General features: G+C 43.1%; 1 protein-coding gene across 8 annotated transcripts in view; it reads right to left on the reverse strand.

Annotated features, from left to right (window-relative positions):
* The window catches only part of NR6A1 (nuclear receptor subfamily 6 group A member 1), a 245,479-nt gene that overhangs the window by 12,879 nt on the left and 208,921 nt on the right, over positions 1-23,679 (reverse strand). For 4 of the 8 annotated variants that reach the window (XM_084960881.1, XM_084963142.1, XM_021099647.2 and 1 more), the window contains 4 exon segments: positions 18,932-18,987; positions 8,966-9,120; positions 6,866-7,090; positions 4,955-5,209 (listed from right to left, as the gene is read on the reverse strand). In XM_084960881.1, coding sequence (XP_084817007.1) covers positions 4,955-5,209; positions 6,866-7,090; positions 8,966-9,120; positions 18,932-18,987 — 691 coding nt within the window. 8 annotated transcript variants of the gene reach the window in all.

The raw sequence follows: 23,679 nt of genomic DNA on the forward strand, positions 1-23,679 counted from the left end.
GGCCTACTTTCTCCTGCAGCCGTGCCTCCTCCACATCTGCCCACTCCACAGTTCTAACGCCCCTGTATTCCGTCTACAAATTATCAGCATTCAAAGCCAGAAAGTTGGACAAACACACCCATTCTTCTTCTGGGTTCCCATTACACAAGCATGCTAGGACAAGGAAAACATTCCTGCCAGGAGCCCCCAAACCACTGGACCATTCAGTTAGCAATTGAAGCTGACACTGTATAAGTTATGTCCCATTAAGGGGGCTGAAAGGCCCAGTTGTCTCTTTTTCATTCATCTAAAAGCACCTACCCCCAGAAGCAGAACCACCATCTCAGTCTAAAAGCACCTACCCCCAGAAGCAGAACCACCATCTCAGCACCCACATGAAGACTTCAAGGTGAAAAGTAAGACTGCAGCCCCAGGACACATTACAGAAAGTCCAACTTGAGAAGGCTAAAAAATTTAGTAATGGTAAAGAGCCTAGGCTTTGGAGCACAACAGATCTAGGTGATAATCTCGATTCCATCTCTCTTAGCTTTGTAGTCTTGAGTTTTCACCTCTCAAGCTCCTCAGCTGTGGGACAGGGATAATATTAGTGCGGTCTCTTAGGGATGTGGTGAGGACTAAACAAATAATGTTTGCAAAGCACTTAAGATGGAATTTGGCACAATAAACAGTCTACAATTGTTAGCTATTATTATTTTTAACAGCGGTAGCATCATCACAGCAAAAAGAAAAGACTGTATGTGTTTCCTGAAACTTACAGTTACTGTCTGTGCGGGAAAGCTGTGAGGCACCTTTCCAGAGATCTGGCAGAAACGGAGCTAGTGCTCACAGACAGAAGTGCCCGTTAAAGCTCATCTAGTGCAAGGCATTTTCTCCTGAGAGTAAAGGAGTCTTGATTAGGGCCAGGAGCAGTCACTGGCTGGTGCTACAATCGGCTTTAAATCAAATTCACCAGGCTCACTGTCTGATAACAGCCTGATTAAGGAAATGGGCACCATAAATTTGATTCAATATTTGAGAAGAGAAAAGGAGATGGTCATGTATCATCCAGGAAAAGCCTTTTCATGACGGCAGGAACTCACTTGCACTCAGGAGCTGTGAAAAAAGGAAAGGCATTTGGGGGGAGTGGGAGTAACGCCGGAGCAAGCCAGGTAGGAAAGAGCTATGGCCAATTATAGACTCCAAACTCTGGGTTTCTAGCAGAGCAGGGACTGCTTTACAGAGATGAACCTGATTCCAGAGGTTCTCGTACTTCCACTTCCTCTGGCCTCCTGGGCAGTTCCACATGCATCTCAAACTCAACACAGCCCGAGTCAAACTCAGAGTGGCTCATCTCTCAGCCTGTTTTTCCCAGGACTCACTGCCATGGCTAAGGGAATTAGGTCCATCCACCTGGCAGCACACCCAAGTTTTCCACTCATTGAAATCCCACTGGCTTTACCTCCTTGTCATCTCCTAATTCTGTGCTGCCCTCTCTATTCCCGTAGTCATTGCTGCCTTGTCCAGGCCTTGTTTACTTTTACCTGGGCTGTGGAACAGCTTCTGACACAGTCATCGTCTGTTAGCCTTGACCATGAAATCCATCCTGAACTTTATTCATAGCACAGGAATCTTTCTAAAATGCAATCTTAACATGTAATTGCTTGACTTAAAAACGTCCCTATGATTTAATACCTTTTTTTTTTTTTTTTTGTCTTTTTGCCTTTTCTAGAGCCACTCCTGTGGCATATGGAGATTTCCAGACTAGGGGTCAAATTGGAGCTACAGCTGCCAGCCTACACCACAGCCACAGCAATGTGGGATCCAAGCCGCATCTGCAACCTACACCACAGCTCGTGGCAAGGCCGGATCCTTAACCCACTGAGCGAGGCCAGGGATCGAACCCACAACCTCATGGTTCCTAGTCGGATTCGTTAACCACTGTGCCACGACAGGAACTCCTGATTTAATACTATTTACACAATAAGATCCACATTTTTTTGTATTAACATTTGGGTACCTTCACAAACTGTCTTTTCTGTAACTTTCTCTCGAGTCATTTCTCCCCGCATTTCTCTGTCTTTCAGATACATTCTCTACATATCCTATCCACAGGATTGCTTTTTGGTTACCTGTATAAACCAAGCACTTAGAATCTCTAACTTCTAGCACTCAGGTCTTATTCTTCTGCCTGCCTCCTATTCTCTATTATCTACCTAGAAAAACCCCACTTCAAGATGCAGCTCAAATATCCTTTCCTCTTTGGCAAGCATTCCCTAATTAAGCAAGCAGAGGTACTTCACCACCTAGTCTATGCTTTGCACAGTCCCTCACATGCCCCTCCATCTCCACTAATATTGCCCTGGACTATAGATTCTACCTGCTTCTATTTGCTGCCCAAGCCCCTAAACCAAGAATAGGTGCTCTCCTCTCAGAGTCAGAAGCCGTGTATCGTCTGTTATCCCAACACCCTTCCTTCCGGCACACACAGCAGGTGCTCAGTAGATGGGCATGGAATCAGAACTCACATGTTGAAGTTAACTTCTATTTTTCCATTGAAGGGTCCCATAGTGGAGTGAGGGTCCTAAATATGAATCTCTCATCCTCAGAACCAACTTGAGAGCTCAGTTGTAACACGTTCCAGACTCAGTGCAGTTCAACAGAACTTGCTGTGATGATGGAAATGCTCTGTATCTGCACCGTCCAACACAATAGCCACTGGCCACATGTGGCTCCTGAGCACCAGAAATCTGGCTGGTATAAATAAGAAGCTCGAGTTTTTCTTTTTATGGCCACACCTGTGGCAGATGGAAGTTCCCAGGCTTGGGGTTGAATTGGAGCTGCAGCTGCTGACCTACCCCACAGCCATAGCAACGGGGGATCCAAGACGCATCTGCGGCCTACACTGCAGCTAGCAGCAACGCTGGATCCTTAACCTGCTGAGGAAGGCCAGGAATTGAACTCATATCCTCAGAGACACTATGTCAGGTTCTTACACTATGTCAGGTGTGTGTCAGGTAAGTCAAAAAGGGAACTCCTCAATTTTTCATTTTAATTAAATAGCCATCTGAGGCTATTAACTACCATACTGGCTAATGCAGCTTTAGATCCTTCTTGACAAAGGCCCTTCGGAAAATATAAATTCTCTCACTAATTCAGCTGTTACTGGCCCCAGCCTTGCTCTTGGGGCTCAAGGGATTGGAAACAGTGGGATAGGGTGTCTTTTATGACTCTTAAAGCCACAAAGAGCCCTACATGGCGAGTGATTCCTGCCTATCTGTAGAGCGCCTGGGAAAACCCACCATTCCACAGTGAATGTAGCCCACAGGCTGACTTTACAGGCAGCCTCAGGCTACACTGGTAGATTCCAGGCAAACAGGGAGGCTGGGCTCACTGGGCCAGCACTGCAATCTCTGACAGTGTTAGAACAGGCCTAATGCAATCCAAACACTTAGCTAGCTCAGAGTTACAGAGCACGAGACAGGAATCTGATGGAAACAATGAATTAGAGGCTCAAGACAAGGGGTTAGGTCATCTGCTAAATCAGACAGCACTGTTTACAGGACCAAGTGTCAGCCAGGTTAGAAACTTTGTCATTTATAGATTACCATCAAGCCTGTAAGCGTCATTAATAAGGAAATATTAGAAAACCAGGGGAGAGAGAAAGTACCCAGACTCCTCCCTCCTTCAGCTGTGCAAAGGCCCTTGAAGGTGCTGAAGCTTTGCTCCCAGCCTAAGTCTCGGCTTATCTTTATGTCATGTGACTGAGTGGCAGAGGGAGATGCACCTCAGGCCTATGGAGGCCAACTCTCACTGAGGGAGGCGCCGTTTCTTCCCTCTTTCTGGGTGCTCTGGAATCCCATGACTTCCATTATTTTAAACTGCCCAATAAAAGGGAACTATTGAAATGTCTATTTAAATGTGACAAACTTTATTTTCACACAGATAAACTAAGTCAGAAAAGCTGTATTAACAGATCATTTTTCCTGATTTTGGGGTATCGCCATGTGCTCCAGGTCTCCAAAGTCAGTGAGTGAAAGACCTGCTCTAGGAGTTCCCGTCGTGGCGCAGTGGTTAACGAATCTGACTAGGAACCATGAGGTTGCGGGTGTGATCCTTGCCCTTGCTCAGTGGGTTAACGATCTGGCGTTGCCATGAGCCGTGGTGTAGGTCGCAGACACGGCTCAGATCCCGTGTTGCTGTGGCTGTGGTGTAGGCTAGTGGCTGCAGCTCCAATTAGACCCCTAGCCTGGGAACCTCCAGGTGCTGTGGGTACGGCCCTGGAAACAAGACAAAAAAAAAAAAGACCTGCTCTAAGGCAGAGAGGTTAGAAAGGATCCTCAACAGCTGGGAGGAGACTTTATGCCAGAAAACATCGAGGAGGACAGGTCAGTATTTCAGTCCCATGCTCTTGTCTCACTGCGTCTGAAATGCAGTGAAAGAGCCTTAGGCTTTCAGTTGGGCAGGCAGAGATTTCACAGCCAACAACCTCAAAGGAAGGACCCTCTGAACTTTAGTTTTCTTATCTATAAAATAGGCATAACCACACCTATGATACTAGAGGCTGTGAGAAAGAAAGACAATAATGTAAATAATGCTTGGCACACAGTAGGTGTCATGGCAACTCCTAGGTCTTGTTCCTAGATTGTAAACTACAGCTCAGAGCCCCTTACCTTGTAGGTTAAGATTTTTTTTTCTAGCTACATTACATTATCTCAGTAATCCAGATGTGATAAAAATGACAGCTTAGGACTCTGCTGAGCATTATCATTTATTCCTCACAATAACCCTGGGGAGGTGTTGTCACTATCCCATTTTATAAATTCAGAACTGCAAAGCTAGTCAGCGGCCAAGTAAGGATTCAAATCTAGCCCTGCGTGATTTGGTGCCCATCCTTTGGGAGTACCAGGCAACCCACCTTGCAGGGATGACAGCAGTTTGGTTGCCTGAGACTTTCTACCCAGCCAGCAGATCTCACCTGTGTAGCTCTTCATCAGAGGGTGAGTACTTGGCAGTGACATCGGCCAGCTCCCCAAAGATCTGCTTGCTGTAAACGGTGAGGGAGGACAACAGGATTAATTCCTGCCACGTAGAGCTCAGGAGGCACGTGTAATCCTTGATTGAGAGCTCACAGAAGAAAGGCAGTTTCTTGATCCAGGCAATCTGCCTGAAGAGCAGCTCATCAGCCAGGCGACAAAGCAAGGCAAATAGCTCTGCCTGAGTCACAGCATATCTGGGAGGTAGGAACAGGGGAAAGTTACTTCTAGTGGCCAGAAGGGTAAGGACAGGGGCCAAGGGGGAGGCTACTCCTAGGGACACAGAGGGTCTCTGGCAGTGGGCCCTTTGCCCTTGACCACAGATCTCCAGCTCCATTCAATTCGGTCTAACGATAAAGGGACAGGACTGGGGCCAGCAGCAAGCTCAGGGCTGGAGAGGCAGTTTGATAAGAAAAGGTTGGGAAGGGAGTTCCCTGGTGGCCTAGAGGTTAAGGATCTAGTGTTGTCACTGCTGTAGCATGGGTTTGATCCCTGGCCAGAGAACTTCTGCATTCTAAGGGGAAAGGAAGCTTAGAAATTTGTGCAATTATTGGGGAGTATGACTTTCAATGTTGGTGTCCACTAATGCTCCACGTGTTAGAAAAAATTCCCAGTCACTCTTGCACTACTTTTGGCAATGACAACTCCATTAGGGTGGATCTAGTGCCCACTTAATACAAGGACTGGCACAAAATTAAGCCTCAGGGCCAGATGACTGATAGAACATTCGGAAGCTTTTCTTGCTCTCACTGCACCCCCTGGTGGTGACAGTTCAGGAAACTAGAGTTTCTAAGCTACGGGTAGATGGAAGGAGCAAGGCATTTAGCATCTGCGGGCTGGAGAAGATAGGGGCTCAGTTTTCTTTCTCTCAAGGCCCCTAGCATGACTCTTGGCCACACTCCCAAGCTCAGATTTATAAATGTTTTGGTAATGGCTTTCTTGTAGGTAGATATTTTAACTTTCTCTTATGAAATTAGAGACTAGTTTAAGAAATCTCAGGATGCCTTTTGGTGGGGGGCGAGGCGAGTTATCTAAGGTTATAACACTCAAAAAGTCTATACTCCAGGCTAAAGGAATGAGTAATGGGTACAGTAATGGGTGGGCCTGAAGGGCTGAATGATTATCTACTGAGTAGAGCTGACAGGATTGCAAGAGTATACCTTCCACCCACTCAGAGCACAGACTACCCACACAGAGCACAGGCTACCCATAAGTACATGCACTAGGGACACAGACAGGCCACAACCAGTTAGTGTCTTGAGTGCTATGTTAAGAAGTTTAAAGTTTGGAGTTCCCGTCGTGGCGCAGTGGTTAACGAATCCCTGGCCTTGCTCAGTGGGTTAAGGATCCGGCATTGCCACGAGCTGTGGTGTAGGTTGCAGATGCAGCTCGGATCCCGCATTGCTGTGGCTCTGGCGTAGGCCGGTGCCTACGGCTCCGATTAGACCCCTAGCCTGGGAATCTCGATAGGCCGCAGGAGCGGCCCCAGAAAAAGGCAAAAAAAAAAAAAAAAAAAAAAAAGTTTAAAGTCAATGTATGATAATCTCCAGAATTATAGTTCATCTCTGGCACAGAAACACTCAGACCCATCCCAGGGCCTGGCTTATAAGCCCAAAGAGAAACAAAAGTCCTTTAATCCCAACATCATGGGGATTGATAAATAGCCCCAACTCTATAAGATTTTCAAGAGAAAAATAAGGGACCACTGACTTCAAAGATAAGCACAGATACGTCCTCTGATGCCTGAACCATCACTCATTACCCCTTGATTCACTCATTCAGCAGGGATGAAGGTGGGTGTAGGTAGGGACCACTTTGAAACAGCATGGCTAAGTAGAGCAAGGCTCACTCACCCATCTTCAATCAACATGGGCGTGCCCAGTGGCTCCAAGTCCTCGGCTGACACGAGCTGATGAATCAGACTGTATGACTGGGGATCCAGGCTGCGAGCTTGTGGGGGCAGAAGTGGCGAGTGGGCAGAATAGCTAAAAAGGTGCGGTATATATTGATAGTGTGGAGGCACAGACATCCCCATGTACTGATCCCTGAATGCCATGAATCCATTTAGTTCCACAGACCTACTGGAGAGAAAAGTCTCATGTCAAGCTGAACTACGGCAGGTCTACTGACTACTGAAAGGAAATGAGCTAGAAGGTGGCTCAGGTGTCCTTTGGTCATGTATTCTGTCTTTGTCAAGCCAGGGACATAATTAATGGTGACACGCACGTCCCCTACCAGATGGGGTCTCTTTGTGGGTGTGTATATATGCGTGGTTCATCTTTGGACACCCAGGACCTGGCAGAGCTGTAATGAATAAATACTGGTTAAATGACCTCTTTGTACAGGTGTCCTGTTTGGAGAGTTTTTAATGAAAACTCAGAGACTATGATGGCAAAGGTGTGTTTATATTTTATACTGCTAGGACAACTAAGGCAGAGACAGACTAAGTGCCTTGTGAGGCCACAAGACAAATCGAGCACCTAGCAAAGAACTTGGCATGTGGCAACTTCTCCCTAAACATTCAAAGGAAGGAACAAACTAAAGGCACTTGAATGAATAAAAGCTACAGTGAATTATCAAGAAAAAGGCATATTCTTATCTTCCTCCCCCTTCTTGGAAAAAGCTAACCAGTCAACTAGCTTTACCTGGATGCAGCTCCAGTAACAGGGGCTGGCAAACTATGGCCCATGGCCTGTTTTGGTAAATGAAGTTTTCTCAGAACACAGCTGTACTCATTCATTTACACACTGTCTCTGGCTGCTTTCACACTACAGTGGCAGAATGGAGTAGTTGGGACCTAGACAGTATGCCTGCAAAGCCTAAAATACTTATTATCTGGCCTTTATAAAAAATGTTCCTCGGTTCCTATCCTAGGAGTTCCTGCTATGGCACGATGGCATCAGCAGCGTGTCTGGAGAGCTGGGATGAAGGTTCGATACCTCCATATGCCACGCGTGGCCAAAAAAGAAAAAAAAAAAAAAAAATCCCTGTCCTATAAGAAAAATTTCTAGAGAACGAAAATCTTTGATAGCTGACAGCAATATTTCACACTTAACTAAAGATACCATTCTAGGACAAAGAGTCTTCAAACTGGTATTTTATCATATCAGTAAATTTGACTAGCTTGGGAGGTTTTTACTGTTCCTTAAAATTTATAAAGTGAAAATTTTCACTCTTGTTGAAGCAGAGAAACAATAACAATTCAATATTGCCAATGTAGTTTATTTCAATGATGAAGTAAATGAGAGAAAAAAGCTACAATTAAAATGTTACCCTGGAGTTCCCATTGTGGCTCAGTGATTAACGAATCCACTAGGAACCATAAGGTTGCGGGTTCGATCCCTGGCCTTGCTCAGTGGGTTAAGGATCCAGCATTGCCGTGAGCTGTGTGACTCAGATCCCACATTGCTGTGGCTGTGGCGTAGGCTGGCAGTTACAGCTCCGATTGGACCCCTAGCCTGGGAACCTCCATATACCGCACGTGCAGCACCAAAAAGAAAAAAAAAAATGTTATTCTGAGAGTTCTCTCATGATGCAGTGGGTTAAGGATCCAGCATTGTCACTGCAGCAGCTCAGGCTGCTGCTGCTGTGACGCAGGTTCGATCCCTGGCCCAGGAATTTCCCTGTGCCATGGGAGCAGCCAAAAAAGAAAAAAAAAGAAAAAAAGTTATTCTGTTAAGTGAAGAATGTACGGTCATGGACAGCGGCTACAGCACTTTATCAGTCTGCAGAAGAGACTGCTGACATTTTCAAGGTCTTTAGCAAAAAATGGGCTGTAAAATGCTGCTTTGCATCCTCTTGCCTCCCTTACCCCGAAAGACTGAAGGAGCAAGAGCACAAGCGCCGAGACAGAATGGGAGGAATACCCACAGCCCAGCCCAGAGGTTCCTTCTGGGCCCACTCTTTGGGTGATCCCTAGATGACCCCTAGATGATGCTTTCCTTGAAGCTCACCTGGAGGACAGTGTGGAGCCCAGTGAGGGCTGGTTGCTCTCTGAAGCCCTGTTCCCAGGGGAACTGTGGTCGCTGTCACCATGGTTGCTCCAGTGATTGGCTTCTTCCTCAAATTCCTGCCCAGACATAATCCTTTCGATCTCTTCCTCTGATATCTTTGACAAGGAATTGATACATGTTAGACTGGGTGCTCAGGATACCCTCTGTTCCTCCTTCAGGAACAGAGAACTTATTTAAACTTCATGGGGATTCCTCGAACTCTCTGGAGAGAACCCAAGTTCCCTCCCCTCCACCCCCATACTCCAGGTTTCTGGAGGAGCTTGGTTGCTTGTCTTCCAGCACTATGGCTCACCATGGCCCTCCTTTTGCCCATTTACCTTCCTCTCAAGCCACAAGAAGCCTCTGGGTTCCAAGAGAAGCCTCAACACTCCTCTTTGTCCCTGAGTCTATTCTTTCCACCCTTGAAACACCAATCTTCAACTAAGAAACTCCTACTGCCCTTTAAGACCCAATTCCAATGCCCTTTTCTTTCTGAATCCTTCTATTACTAAGCTAGACAGAATTTTAGGTCCTCCTTCTCTCTACTCATAATTGTGTATATTTTGAGAAAGGCAGAATAGCATAATGGCTAAGAGTATGAATTTTACACTCAAACCATATTTGTTCTAATCCAGGTTCTGCCACTTCCCAGTTATACAATCTTGGGCAAGTCATTTAACTATTTAAATCCTTCATTTGAATGGTGACAAGAATAATAGTATCTATTTTAGAGGACTGTTGTGAGGATTGATTAGTTAATATATTATCACATATTTACGCATTTATTTGGCCATGTGTGCTGCATGCGGAAGTTCCTGGGCCAGGGATCGAACCTGCACCACAGCAGTGACTAGAGCCAGGGTGACAAGGCTGGATCCCTAACAGCTAGGCAACCAGGGAACTAACTCCATTGTCACATGTTTAGAAAAGGGATTTAGCTCATAGCAACTATTATGGAAGTTGACATTGATATTTTCGTAATCACTGTTAGTTTTTAGTACTTATGGTAATGTATCATAAAAATATCCTAAGACCATAGGCTATGGAAAAAAACATTACTCAAATAAATGCATTTTGGATAAATGAATCAATGACCACTTATTTTTTTAATTAGAAGTATAGTTGATTTATTAAATGTCCATTTATTAAGTACTGACCATAATACACCTTCCCATGAGTTTTCTCAGTAAGAAAGACATTTCTAAGCCTACTGAATAAAAGAAGAAACTGTAGCTCAGACAACCAAACTAACTTGCCCATGTCTAAGTAGGAGTTTGAGGAAGAGGCCAAAGTACCCAAGTATCAGTCCAGCACTCCAGCTTCTTTGCCACTTTCTTCCATAAAGTTTTTAACCCAGCACGGAGTCCAACCTGGCTAAACTCAGCACACACAATGATAACAAGTGCTAAGTAGAAAAAGCCAGATGAACTTTTATTTCCTGTTTCTATGGAAAGCCCAGGAGGACATTTTCTCCCAAGTATGTCTGACTCAAACCTGCATACTTCTTTGCTCCAACAGCCTGTGAGGGAACCTTGAGATGCTCCAATCATAAATACAGGAGGCATTCAGAATTGGAAGACAGGCAACACAGAGGACTTGGAGGGAAAATGAGAAATGTTTAACTGGTGCTAGAGTTGAGTGATTGTTTTAAATGGCCTGAATTGCATATTGAATTGGAAGAGCTGTCTTTTTTTATTCAGTAACGTGTAGCAGAAAACAAAATCTTTTCTCTCGGGAGTTCTTAGGACACCAAAATCATTGTTTACATATTATACGATATGTGAAGACAAACGGTGTCATCAAACTACAAGACATCTACTGAGGCCCTGACTGTGCAGCTTCAGTGATGGTGGTGAGGGCATGAAAGCACTTCAGCTTGGTGAAAAGGGCCAGTTATGGTAAAATCCAGCTTATTCCCTGCAGGTCCCGTGGAACACTAAGCAATCACTAATGCACTGAACAAGGGATGGAACATGTTGGGCGTACCTGAATCTGGGTTCAAATCTCATCTGTCACTTCCTAGCTGGGTACTTACTGTTGGGCAACTCATAAGTTCTCTAAGCTTTAGCTCCCTCATCTGTGAAACAGAGGTAACACCACTTTCCTCATGGCTCAGGGTTCCCTTACAGGGTGATTGAACAGGAAAGTATGAAGGTTTAAGGCAGATAGACTTGGGAGGTTAATCTACGATAAAAGTATTAAATGCAGGTGCACAACAGGTGCTCAATGAATGGAAATTCTAACCCTTATTTTTAATTACCATTAAACGCTCAAGAACTTGGAGATCACAGCTCTCTCTTCCTAAGATACTAAAAACAGTGAAAGACTAAAAGGAAAATTATACGCCCAGTATCAAAACCCCAAATGTAATGAAAGATGAAATAGGTTTCTCTGAGCACCAGCTCCCTCAATTCTGGAGAGAACATAGCATCTGGAGACGTAAATGACCAAAGATCCTTTGGCATGGTGAGAGTCACAGAGGGGGCTTAAAAACAAACAAACAAACAAACAAAAAACCACCAAAAAACTAGATAATACTGAGGAAGGCTTTTCACTGAGGAAATTCTTAAGAATTCTTCCCAATGGTTACACTTTCTACTGTATCTAAACATAAAAAGAATGAATACAAATAAAGGCCATATATGAAAAGTCCACTACCAACATCGTAATAAATGGTGAAAAATGGAGATTTTTCTCTAAGATCAGGATCGAGGCAAAGATGCCCACTCTTACAGCTTCTATTCAAGCTAGTACTGGAAGGTTTAGCCAGAGCAATAGGCCACCAAAAGAAATAATTTAAGCATCTAAATCAGAAAGGAAGAAGTGATATTATACACACACACACACACACACACATACATACATACACACATATAGTAATTTCATACACGTGGATGCCACCAAAAAACTATTAGAATAAAAGAATTCAGCAAAGCTGCAGGATACAAAGCCAACATAGAAAATCAGTTGCGGAGTTCCCGTCGTGGCACAGTGGTTAACGAATCCGACTAGGAACCATGAGGTTGTGGGTTCGATCCCTGCCCTTGCTCAGTGGGTTAACGATCCGGCGTTGCTGTGAGCTGTGGTGTAGATTGCAGACTCGGCTCGGATCCTGCGTTGCTGTGGCTCTGGCATAGGCTGGCAGATACAGCTCCGATTAGACCCCTAGCCTGGGAACCTCCATATGCCGCGGAAGCGGCCCAAGAAATGGAAAAAGAAAAAAAAAAAGAAAAAAGAAAATCAGTTGCATTTTAGTCTACTAATAATGAATTATCTGAAGAGGAAATTAACAATCTCATTTACAACAGTATCAAAAAGAATAAAATAGTTAGGAATAAATGTAACTAAGGAGGTGAAAGACTTGTACGCTGCTGGAAGAAATTAAAGACACAAATAAACGGAAAGCTATCCTGTGTTCACAGATTGACTTAATATTGTTAAAAAGTCCAGACTTCCTAAAATGTTCTACGGAGTCAATGCTATCCCTATCAAAATCCCAAAAGCATTTTTTGCAGGAAAAAAAATCCTAAAATACATACGAAACCACAAAAAACCCCAAATAGCCCAAACAATCCTGAGATAAAACAACAAAGCTAGAGGCCTTGCACTTCTTGATATTAAAACATATTATAAAGCTAAAATAATCAAAATAGTATAGCAGTGGCATAAGGACAGAAATACAGAGCCCCTAAATAAATCCAGACATCTAATCAAAAGACCTTTGAGAGGAGTTCCCTTGGTGGCGCAGTGGGTTAAGGATCTGATGTCACAGCTGTGGCTCAGGTCACAGTTGTAGCACGAGTTCAATCTCTGGCCCCAGAACTTCTCCATGCCATGGGTATGGAGCTTCCCCGACCCCTCAAAAAAGACCTTTGACAAAGACGCCAAGACTATGGGAAAAGGAGAGCCTCTTCAACAAGTACTGAAAACCCGACAGTCACATGCAAAAAAATATTAGAGTTTTATCTTACACCATACACAAAAGGCAACTCAAAACAGATTAAAGACTTAAACATAAAACTCAAAAAAATAAAACTCCTAAAGTAAAAGCTTCTTGACATTGGCTTTGGTAATAATTTTTTTTTTTTTTTTTTTTTTTTTTAAGGGCTGCACCTGAGGCATATGGAGGTTCCCAGGCTAGGAGTTGAATCAGAGCTGTAGCTGCTGGCCCACACCACAGCCACAGCCACACCAGATCCAAGCCATGTCTGCGGCCTACACCACAACTCATGGGAATGCCGGATCCTTAACCCACTGAGTGAAGCCAGGGATCGAACCTGTGTCATCATGGGTCCTCGTCAGATTTGTTTCTGCTGAGCCATGAAAGGAACTCGTGATTTTTTTTTTTTTTTTTTTTTTGCCTTTTAGGGCTGCACCCGTGGCATACGGAAGTTCCCAGGCTAAGGGTCAAATCGGAGCTACAGCTGCTGGCCTACACCACAGCCACAGCAAGCTGCATTTGTGACCTACACCACAGCTCACGGCAACACCAGATCCTTAACCCACTAAGCAAGGCCATGGATCGAACCTGCATCCTCATGGTTCCTAGTCGGGTTGGTTAACCACTGAGCCACAAAGGGAACTCCCATCGTGATTTATTTTTTTAATCTTCAAAAATTTTTAATTTTTGGTCTTTTTAGGGCCACACTAGCGGCATATAGAAGTTCCCAGGCTGGGGCTGAACTGGAGCTGTAGCTGCCAGCCTATGCCATAGTCACAGCAATGCTGGATCCAAGCCATGTCTGTGACCTACACCACAGCTCATGGCAGGGGTGAGCTTAACCCAGTGAGCGAGGCCAGGGGTTGAACCTGTGTCCTCATGGATACTAGATGGGTTCATCACTACTGCTGAGCCACAACGTGAACTCCCTGATTTATTTATTTATTTAAACTGAAGTATAATTTCCAATATTGTGTTAATTTCAGGTGTATAACATGGTGTTTCAGTATTTTTGCAGATTCTATTCCATTCCAGCTTATTACAAGACAATGGGTATAATTCCTTGTGTTATATATACAGTATTATCCTGTTGCTTCTCTATTTTATATACAGTAATTAGTTATCTCTTAATCCCATATCCCATGCCCAATTTGTCAATGATTTCTTGCCTACGCCGTCAAAAGCAAAAACAGACCAACGAGATTACACCAAACTAAAAGACATCTGCAAAGCAAAGGAAACAATCAATAAAGTGAATCAACTTACAAATGAACAAAGACGTCTGCAAACCATATATCTGATAAAGGGTTAATACTCAAAATATATAAGGAATTCCTACAACTTAATAGCAAACTAATTAACTAGCCTGATTAAAAAACAGCAAAATATTTGAATAGACATTTTTCCAAAGAAAACATAAAAATACCCAACAAGTATATGAAAAGATACTCAGCATCACTAATCATCAGGGAAATGCAAATCAAAGCCATAATGAGATATCACCTCACACCTATTAGGATGGCTAGTATCAAAACAAACAAACAAAAACCAGAAAATAATAAGTGTTGAAAGGGGATAAGGAAAACTGGAACCCCATCATTAATAAGTCCACAAATAACAAATGCTGGAGAGGGTGTGGAAAAAAGGGAACCGTCTTATACTGTTGGTGGGAATGTAAGTTGGTACAACCACCATGGAAAGCAGTATGGAGGTACCTTAGAAAACCATACATAGAACTACCATAGGACCCAGCAATCCCACTGTCGGGCATATATTCGGACAAAAGTTTCCTTGAAAAAGACACATGCACCCGCATGTTCACTGCAGCACTATTCACAATAGCCAGGACATGGAAAAAACCTAAATGTTCATCAACAGAGGACTGGATTAGGAAGATGTGGTATATATACACAATGGAATACTATTCAGGCATAAAAAAGAACAAAATAATGCCATTTGCAGCAACATGGATGGAACTAGAGACTCTCATACTGAGTGAAGTAAGTCAGAAAGAGAAAGATGAATACCATATAATATCACATATCTGGAATCTAATATATGGCACAAATGAACCTCTCCACAGAAAAAAAAATCATGGACTTGGAGAACAGATTTTGGTTGCCAAGGGGGAGGGGGAGGGAGCAAGATGGCTTGGGAGCTTGGGGTTAAGAGATGCAGACTATTGCCTCTGGAATGGATTAGCACTGGGAACTATGTCTAGTCACTTAGGTTGGAGCATGATAATGGGAGAAAAAAGAATGTACACATGTATGTGTGACTGGGTCATCTTGCTGTATAGTAGAAAATTGACAGAACACTGTAAACCAGCTATAATGGAAAAAATAAAAAGCATTCTTAAAAAGAAAAAGAAAACTTGAACCCTTGTACACTTGGGTGGGAATGTGAAATGGTACAGTGACTACGGAAAATAGAATGGAGGTTTCTCAAAAGTTAAAATAGAATTACCAGGAGTTCTCCCTATGGCGCAATGGGAGTGGCCTCTTTGGAGCATTGGGACACAGGTTTGATGCCCAGCCCAGCACAGTGGGCTAAGCAGCTAGTGTTTCCACAGCTGCAGTGTAGGTTGTAACTGTGGCTTGGATCTGATCCCTGGCCCAAGAACTCCACATGCCATGGGGCAGCCAAAAAAGAAAAAGTAAAAAAAAAAAAAAAATTTTTTTTTTTTTTTTTAATCTTTTTGCCTTTTCTAGGGCTGCTCACACGGCATGTGGAGGTTCCCAGGCTAGGGGTCTAATCGGAGCTGTAGCCACCGGCCTACACCACAGCCACAGCAACTCGGGATCCGAGCCCTGTCTGCGACCTACACCACAGCTCACAGCAACACCCTGAGCAAGGCCAGGGATCGAACCCGAAACCTCATGGTTCCTAGTTGGATTCGCTAATAACCACTGAGCCACGACAGGAAATCTGAATTTTTTTAAAAATTTAAAAAATAGAGTTACCATATGGTGCAGTAATCCCACTCTGGGTATTTAGTCAAAAGAACTGAAATCAGGATCCTGAAAAGATATTTGCACTCCCATGTTCATTGCAGACAAGGCCATGTTCACTATAGCCAAGAGGTAGATGCCCATTGATGGATGAGCAGATAAACAGAAAATGCCATATAATGGAATATTATTCAGCCTTAAAAAAGGAAGGAATCCTGTCACGTGCTACAGTATGAATGAACCTTGAAGACATTATGCTAGGTGAAATAAGGCAGTCACAGAAGGACACGTACTGCATGATTCCACTTATATAAGGTATCAAAAGCTGTCAAACACTTGGGGAAAGTAGAGTCATGGTTGCCAGGGACTAATGGGAGGAAGAAATGAAGAACTGTTGTTCAATAGGTAAAAAGTTTCAGCCATAAGCTCAGAAAGTTCTAGGGATCTGATGTACAAAATGTGCATATATACTTAATTTGTTAAGGAGGTCTGTTTCATGTTAGTTTTTTTGTTTTGTTTTGTTTTAAACCACACAAAAAAGAGCAGCTACGAATGGAGACTGAAATAAATTAGTTTGCAATATATATGACTAGAATATATGAATAAAAATGTTTGATTAAAAAAAAAAAAGAGAGAGAGAATGGAGTTCCCGTTATGGCTCAACAGGTTAAGAATCTGAAACAGGGTCCATACAGATGGAGGTTCAATCCCTGGCCTTGCTCAGTGGGTTACGATCCAGTGTTGATGCAAGCTGCAGCATGAGTCACAGATGCTTTGGATTCAGTGTTGCTGTGGCTGTGGTGTAGGCCTATAGCTGCAGCTCTGATTTGACCCCTAGCCCGGGACTTCCATATGCTGCAGATGCAGCCATAAGAAGAAGAAAATAATAATAATAAATAATAAAAATAAATTTAAAAAAAAGAGAGAGAAAATGGAATTCCTGTTGTAGCTTAGTGGGTTAAGGACCCAATATTGTTTCTGTGAGGATGCAGGTTTGATCCCTGGCCTCACTCAATGGGTTAAGGATCCAGTGTTGCCGTAAGTTGTGGTGTAGGCCACAGATGCAACTTGGATTCAGTGTTGCTGTGGCTATGGCATAGGTCCCAGCTACAGCTCTGATTCGACCACTGGCTGGGGAACTTCCATATGCCACAAGTGTGGCCATAGAAAAAGAAGAAAAAAAGAGAGAAAGAGAGGAATGAATACAACACCCACCCACATCCAACTGAGTGCATATGTGCACCAAGCACATGTGATAGAAAACCCTCCATACACCATACGTGTATGTGTCAAAGCAACTCTGAATCCCTGTCTCTCTCATTGCCTCACACTCAATTGAGTAAGTCCTATCAATTTTACCTATTAAACATTCATTGAATCTATTCCCTCCCCTCAATCTGCACTATCAATGCCCTACTTGAAATCACTGTCTGTATCTCTTGCCTAGACTTCTGTAAAACTCGTTCAGCTGCTTTTCTCTGCCTCCAGTTTCACTGACCCTTACCCTTCTCCTCATAATTTACATTGCTAGAATGATCTTTCTAAACTGCAAATTTGACCATATCCCTCATTCTACTTAAAACCTTTTGGTAGTTGTCTTTTGGTCCACTCCAATAATTCTTTCCTCCCCCCTGGCATATATGGCAGTTCCAGGGCCAGGGCCAGACTCTGAGCTGCAGGTGTGACCTACACTGCATCTGTGGCAACGGAGGATCCTTAACTTGCTGCACCACAGTGGGAACTCCAACCCCAGTAATTCCCCGTCCCCCACCCCTTGTAGGGCCACACCTTCAGCATATGGAAGTTCCCAGGGCAGGGGTCGAAGTGGAGCTTGAGCTGCAGGCTCCACTACAGCCACAGCAACGCTAGATCGGAGCTATATCTTTGACCTATGCCGCAGTTTCTGGCAACACTGGATCCTTAAACCACTGAGCGAGGCCAGGGATCAAACCCACATCCTCATGGATACTAGCTGGATTCTTAATCCACTGAGCCACAATGGGAACTCCTAACCCTGGTGGTTTTTAAAGCATGGTCCCTGCCCACTAGAGTAATGAAGGAGTCGCTTCACAGTTGATAAACAGATCCAATTCCCTATCCTAATGAAGTTCTTCTGCTGGCCTAAGTACAAGCGGTGTAGGCTGGCCCCACAAAGGATTTACCTAAGGAGCTATAGTCAAAGTTAGTCAAAGGCCATTTTTTAGAGACCCGATTCCAAACTCAAAGAATGTTATCTCTTTATCTCCTGCCATCTCACAACACATGCCCAGTGCTCCAGCCTGAGTGACTGAACTGCCTGTCATTCCTTGAAGGTTCTTTTTACAGTCTATTCTGTCTAGCAAGAATAAAAGATATTTGGGTTTCCACCCCTTCTCAACATAGCTAATTCTTCTTTTTCCTCAGCTCAAACTTTATCTTCTCCAGGAAGTCTTTCCTGAGTATCTTCAGTCCTCAACCATAGCTCTGGTCCAAACAAAAAAAGAAGCCCCTTCTTTCTGCACTCCCTGGGCATCCTCTGTTATCACTTATTGAACTATGATGTCTGTTTACATATCTGTCTTTCCTGCTAGACTGAGTTCACAGTACAGGGGGCCTGGCACAGAGTAAGTACTTAGTAAATGTTTGTGGGATTGAATGGTGTTATCTTTACTTTACAAATAAGCCAATGAGCTTTCTGATGAAATATCTTTAGTGACACTGAACAGCAAAGTAGTCTTGATGATTTCTGCCTAAGTTAACTACAACATTAAGTGACTGACATAAAAAAGTCTCTGGCTGGTTTAGAACCAGAATTGGGTTCAATTCCTATGAAATTCTAAGAGTTGGGGGATCACAAGAAGAGCTTTAACCACTGTATTACATATTTAAGAGTTTCAGAGCACTTTCACATCTAGGCTCTAAAAGCAGTTCAACAGAAATCAAAGCAAAGATGGCTCTCCCTAGCAGCAGATGAGAGGATCAAGGTGAACAGCTACAGGAGCATCTACAGGCCTGAGCTTCCAGAATGGACCACAAAGAGTAAGACCCAGAACTCACCTGGACTGGCCCAATGCTCTTATTCCGACCTCCAGGCATGCCATCTTCTCTGATTGCTGGAAGGAAACATAAGTTAAGATGGTAAGAACCATGCCCACAAAAGTCTAGGCACAAAAAGAACTTATTTAACCAAAAGAACAAGGTAGTAATTGGTGAAGCCAAGATTAAAATGCAGGTCTTTCAGGACCTAAAGCACATATTCTTTCCATCGTTTCAGGGTACCCGATAGGCAGCTGGTACTTTTGGGTCCTCAAGGCACTAGGTACACACTATACACACTCTGTATATTCAATATGCTCAACAAAGACGATAGCATTATTAATAAGTCCTACAGTTACAAATATCCCACCAGGATGATACATAGAAAGCTTTGACAAATTCAAAGAGGTGGGGGTGGGGTGAGGATAGAAAGAATATTTCCTATTCTTCCTGTAAGAATAAAATATTTGGAGTTCCTACTGTGATACAATGGGATTGGTGGTATCTCTGGAGCCCCGGGACACAGGTCGGACCCCTGGTCTGGCACAATGGGTTAAGGATCTGGCCTTGTCACAGCTGCAGCTCGGATCTGATCCCTGGCCTGGGAACTCCATATGTTGCAGGGCAGCCAAAAAAGGAATAAAATATTTTTTATTTCTAGCTAGGTTTGTGTAGGATAAGGAAAAAAATATATATATATATATATAGGCATTAGGGCTGTACCTGTGGCATATGGAAGTTCCCAGGCTAGGGGTCAAACTGGAACTGCAGCTGCTAGACTATGCACAGCCACAGCAATGTGGGATCTGAGCTGAGTCTGTGACCTACACCACAGCTCATGGCAACGATAGATCCTTAACCCACTGGGCAAGGCCAGGGATCGAACCCTCGTCCTCATGGATACCAGTGGGATTCGTAACCTGCTGAACCACAATGGGAACTCTGGGCTTTTGTTTTTTAACTACTCAGAATTTTGACCTTATTTGTTTTTTTCTACAAAGGCAGTCAGGAAAGTTCCCTTGCAGCTGATTTCCCACTCAGGTGATTCAACACAAAGAAGCTATTTAGCATTTCCAACTAAAAAAGCAGCCTCATTAAAAACAACAACTACTAACTCTATTACCATCATCGTTTACCAAGCACGCAATATGGTGGCACAGAGAAGGAATCCCTGATTTGCAATTCCAGAAGGGCTTTGGTATCTGGTGAAGCTTTCTGGAAACTACAACTTCTGAACTAAATCGTAAAGGATAAGATTTAGAAGTTCCTGTTGTGGTTTAATGGTAACAAAACCAACTAGTATCCAAGTGGATGTGGGTTCGATCTCGATCCCTGGCCTTGCTCAGTGGGTTAAGGCTCTGGCATTGCTGTGGCTGCGGCATGGGCCAGCAGCTACAGCTCCAATGCAACCCCCAGCCTGGGAACTTCCATATGCCACACGTGTGACCCTAAAAGACAAATAGGATTTATGCAGGCAGGAAGAAAGGTGCTCCAGCTTGAGTGGACAGTGTACAGAAAAGCTTCAATTTGAAAGAAAGCAGAGAGTATTCTTTCTGGGAGTTTCCAAGTGGTTCAATCTGGCTGAAGTGTGTATGTGTATGCGCGCGTGTGTGTGTGTGTGTATTTGTGAAGAGTAGCAAAACATGAGGCTGGAGAGGCCAAGTGGGGCCAAATCAGAGAACCTTGAATGCCAGGCTAAGAGTATAGATCTTAGCAGAGGAACCTGAAGATAAGATGGAACGCAAGGGAGGATGTGGTCAGGTTGGCATTTTGAGAAATCTTTGTGATGGCTACAGCGGAGGGTGGCTTGGAGAGGACAATATTAACAGCAGAGGATAGATTAATGGCATTATGTGAGAGCAAGCTTTGCTATAATACACCTGGCTTCAAAAAAATTGACGTGCGCAGGAACTTCATATGCCATGGGGTAGCCAAAAATGAAAAAAATAAAATAAAATAAAATTGAGACTCAGTCTCTAAGCTCTTACATGTGATTAATATAGTTCCTGGAAACACAGAACAGAGAAAATGGAGATGACAAAACTGTCAAAGAAATGATATTTATGATATATGATACATGAAAAATCTCCAGAATTTAAAGGCACGAAGAAAAAAAAAATTGATGTAAACAATCTTAGGGCAGGGATGGTTGCTTCAAAGGGTAAAGGCTCTAAAGCCTAACACCTGGTTTCTAGGATGACTGAAAGGCTGACAGGAAATTAATTTCCTTAAAGCAGACATCATTCTTGGTCTTAGGAGGTAACACACTTCAGAATTAGACAAGCTTAAGTCTAAATCCTGTTTCTGCCAGGTCTCTGTAACTACAGACAGGTTTCATCATCTCTCTGAACTTCAGTTTACTGAAGAATAAAGAGGGTACTAGAACCTGTCTTACGGAGTATTGTGAGGATTATATGCAGTATATTATATACAGTGTAGCTAAAGCACCAAGCATAAGGCCTGGCATATAAAGTAGGATGTAATATAGTCTGCTTTACAAGGCTGCTGTGAATTTAGGGCAAGAAACATATTCAGCTAAATATATATCATTTAGATGCATGCTGGTTGTTGTCTAGAAGCTCTCATTCAACATAATTTCAAGTTCTAAACATCTCTAAAATTCTGTCTCTGTTGTTCCAGGGTCTACGACAGTCTCCAGATACTTCTATTTCCAATATTGATATTGCACATATCTTTGCTGCAGCTCACAGGTACAGAACAAACATCTATCACTGGCAGATACAACACCGAATACTTTTCACTTGATATTTGACTCAGAGTCTTGGAAGTGAGGAAAGGACTCAACTTTCCTTTTTGTTTAAAAGGCCACAAATCTTAAAGATTTACATCTTGCCAATTTCTCCTTCTGATATTTAAAAGTTATCCCTCAACCAAACCTGGAGTAAGAAATTAATGTACTATTGTGGGTAAAATTAACCCATGAGGTAAGTATGACTATTATCACTCCCATTTAACAGATAAATTTAAGGCTCAGAGATATGAAGTATTATACTTAGGATGACAGAAATTAAATATCAGAATCAGGGTTGGAACTCAGACCATTAATTAAGACCAACTTTCTTTCCACTACTTAATTTCCCAAAGTGTGTGTGCATCCCACTGGAGAAACATAATTTTAGTGGTGCAGAGATAAACTCTTAATTGTATTTATCCTATTGTGCATTAAAAAAAAAAAATACTGATTTTTCCATTCACTGAGGTGATAAAAATTTCCTTTGAAAGTTAACTTTGATTTTTTTCAAAAAGATAATTTAAAGAATATAAAGTAAACAATAGTATTGTTTAAGAAGAGATGGTAAAAACCTGTTAAGATGGCATGAAACTGCCTGAAGTGTGGCAATTTTACCATGTGCCTCTGTTAAAACAAAAACCTGGATTATATTCTAAAACTAATATTGTACTCACATATACGTGGTTGCATTTGATCCTTACAACCTTAGAAAGTACACATTATTATTACCCTATGTAGTTTAGAGATGAGGAAGTGAAAGCTCAGAGAGGAAAAGGGACTTGTTCAAGGTTAGTCAGGGAAGAACTGACAGAGCTAGGATTTCAATTTAGTCTTCTTACTTGAAAGTTGTGCTTGTTCCTTGATGCCACACTGAACCACGAGTAAGTTTTGCAGCAGCGCTGAGAGTCTTTCTGGTAGTGAACTTATTAAAACAAAACCAAACAAAGGGCTTCTGGGTATAGGATCACAGGAATGGTTCGGCTGCACCTCTTGTCTAAGCCTAAGAGAATGGCACCTGCTCTGATTCTCTGAACCGCTCCGAAGAAGCACAAATACTTTTTCTGCTCTAGAACTCATATACCTAGCATTCCTCATTTGCTTAGACCTGCATAGCCAACCAAACCCAGAAATGAGAAAAGCAGAAAGATATAAAACTAACTACATAAAAGCCATGATCAAAACTTACTGGTGGTTTCCTGTGGCCTATGGGCTAATTCAATCCTAGCCTGGCATTCAAGATCCTCTGTGATCTGGTTCCTCATGGGGCTCCCCATGCTCACCTTTTGCCACAAATGCTATAGTGTAACTATAGAGAACTATGTGTTAATTCTTGAACATGCCCTGATGGGTTTTTTTTTTTTTGTCTTTTCTAGGGCTGCTCCCGCGGCATATGGAGGTTCCCAGGCCAGGGGTCTAATCGGTGCTGTAGCCGCCAGCCTACGTCACAGCCACAGCAACACCAGATCTGAGCTGTGTCTGCGACCCACACCACAGCTCACAGCATCACCGGATCCTTAACCCACTGAGCAAGGCCAGGGATCAAACCCACAACCTCACGGGTTCTAGTCGGATTCATTAACCACTGAGCCACGACGGGAACTCTTGTCCTGATGTTTTATAACACAGTTTTGTCTCTGCACGTGTTGCCTCTATTCAGAAAGAAACTTCACAGTGGAAAAACCTGACACTATCACCTTACTCAAGTTACATCAGCTTAACCAAGTGACTCAAGTTAATATGACCAATAATGGGACAAACTTACACCGTGTGCTTCTGAAAGGATGTGCCAAAAGAACACAACATTGCCTTCGTGGCATTCTTGACAAAACTGAGTAATTACAACTTAACTGCGAGGACACTGACAAACATAAGTTGAGGGGTAGTCTACAAAATAAATTGTTTCCTTCAAAACTGGTCATGTAATTAAGGACAAGAAAGAATGAGGAACCATTTCAGATGAAAGGAGATTAAAGAGACCTAAAAACTAAGTATAATGTGTGATTCTGGACTGGCTCCT

The sequence above is a fragment of the Sus scrofa genome, chromosome 1, assembly GCF_054392235.1.
Source record: "Sus scrofa isolate SSC_HxYL_T2T_F1_AM1 chromosome 1, Sscrofa_HxYL_maternal_Yorkshire_Landrace_v2.0, whole genome shotgun sequence".
NCBI classification, from domain to species: Eukaryota; Metazoa; Chordata; class Mammalia; order Artiodactyla; family Suidae; genus Sus; species Sus scrofa.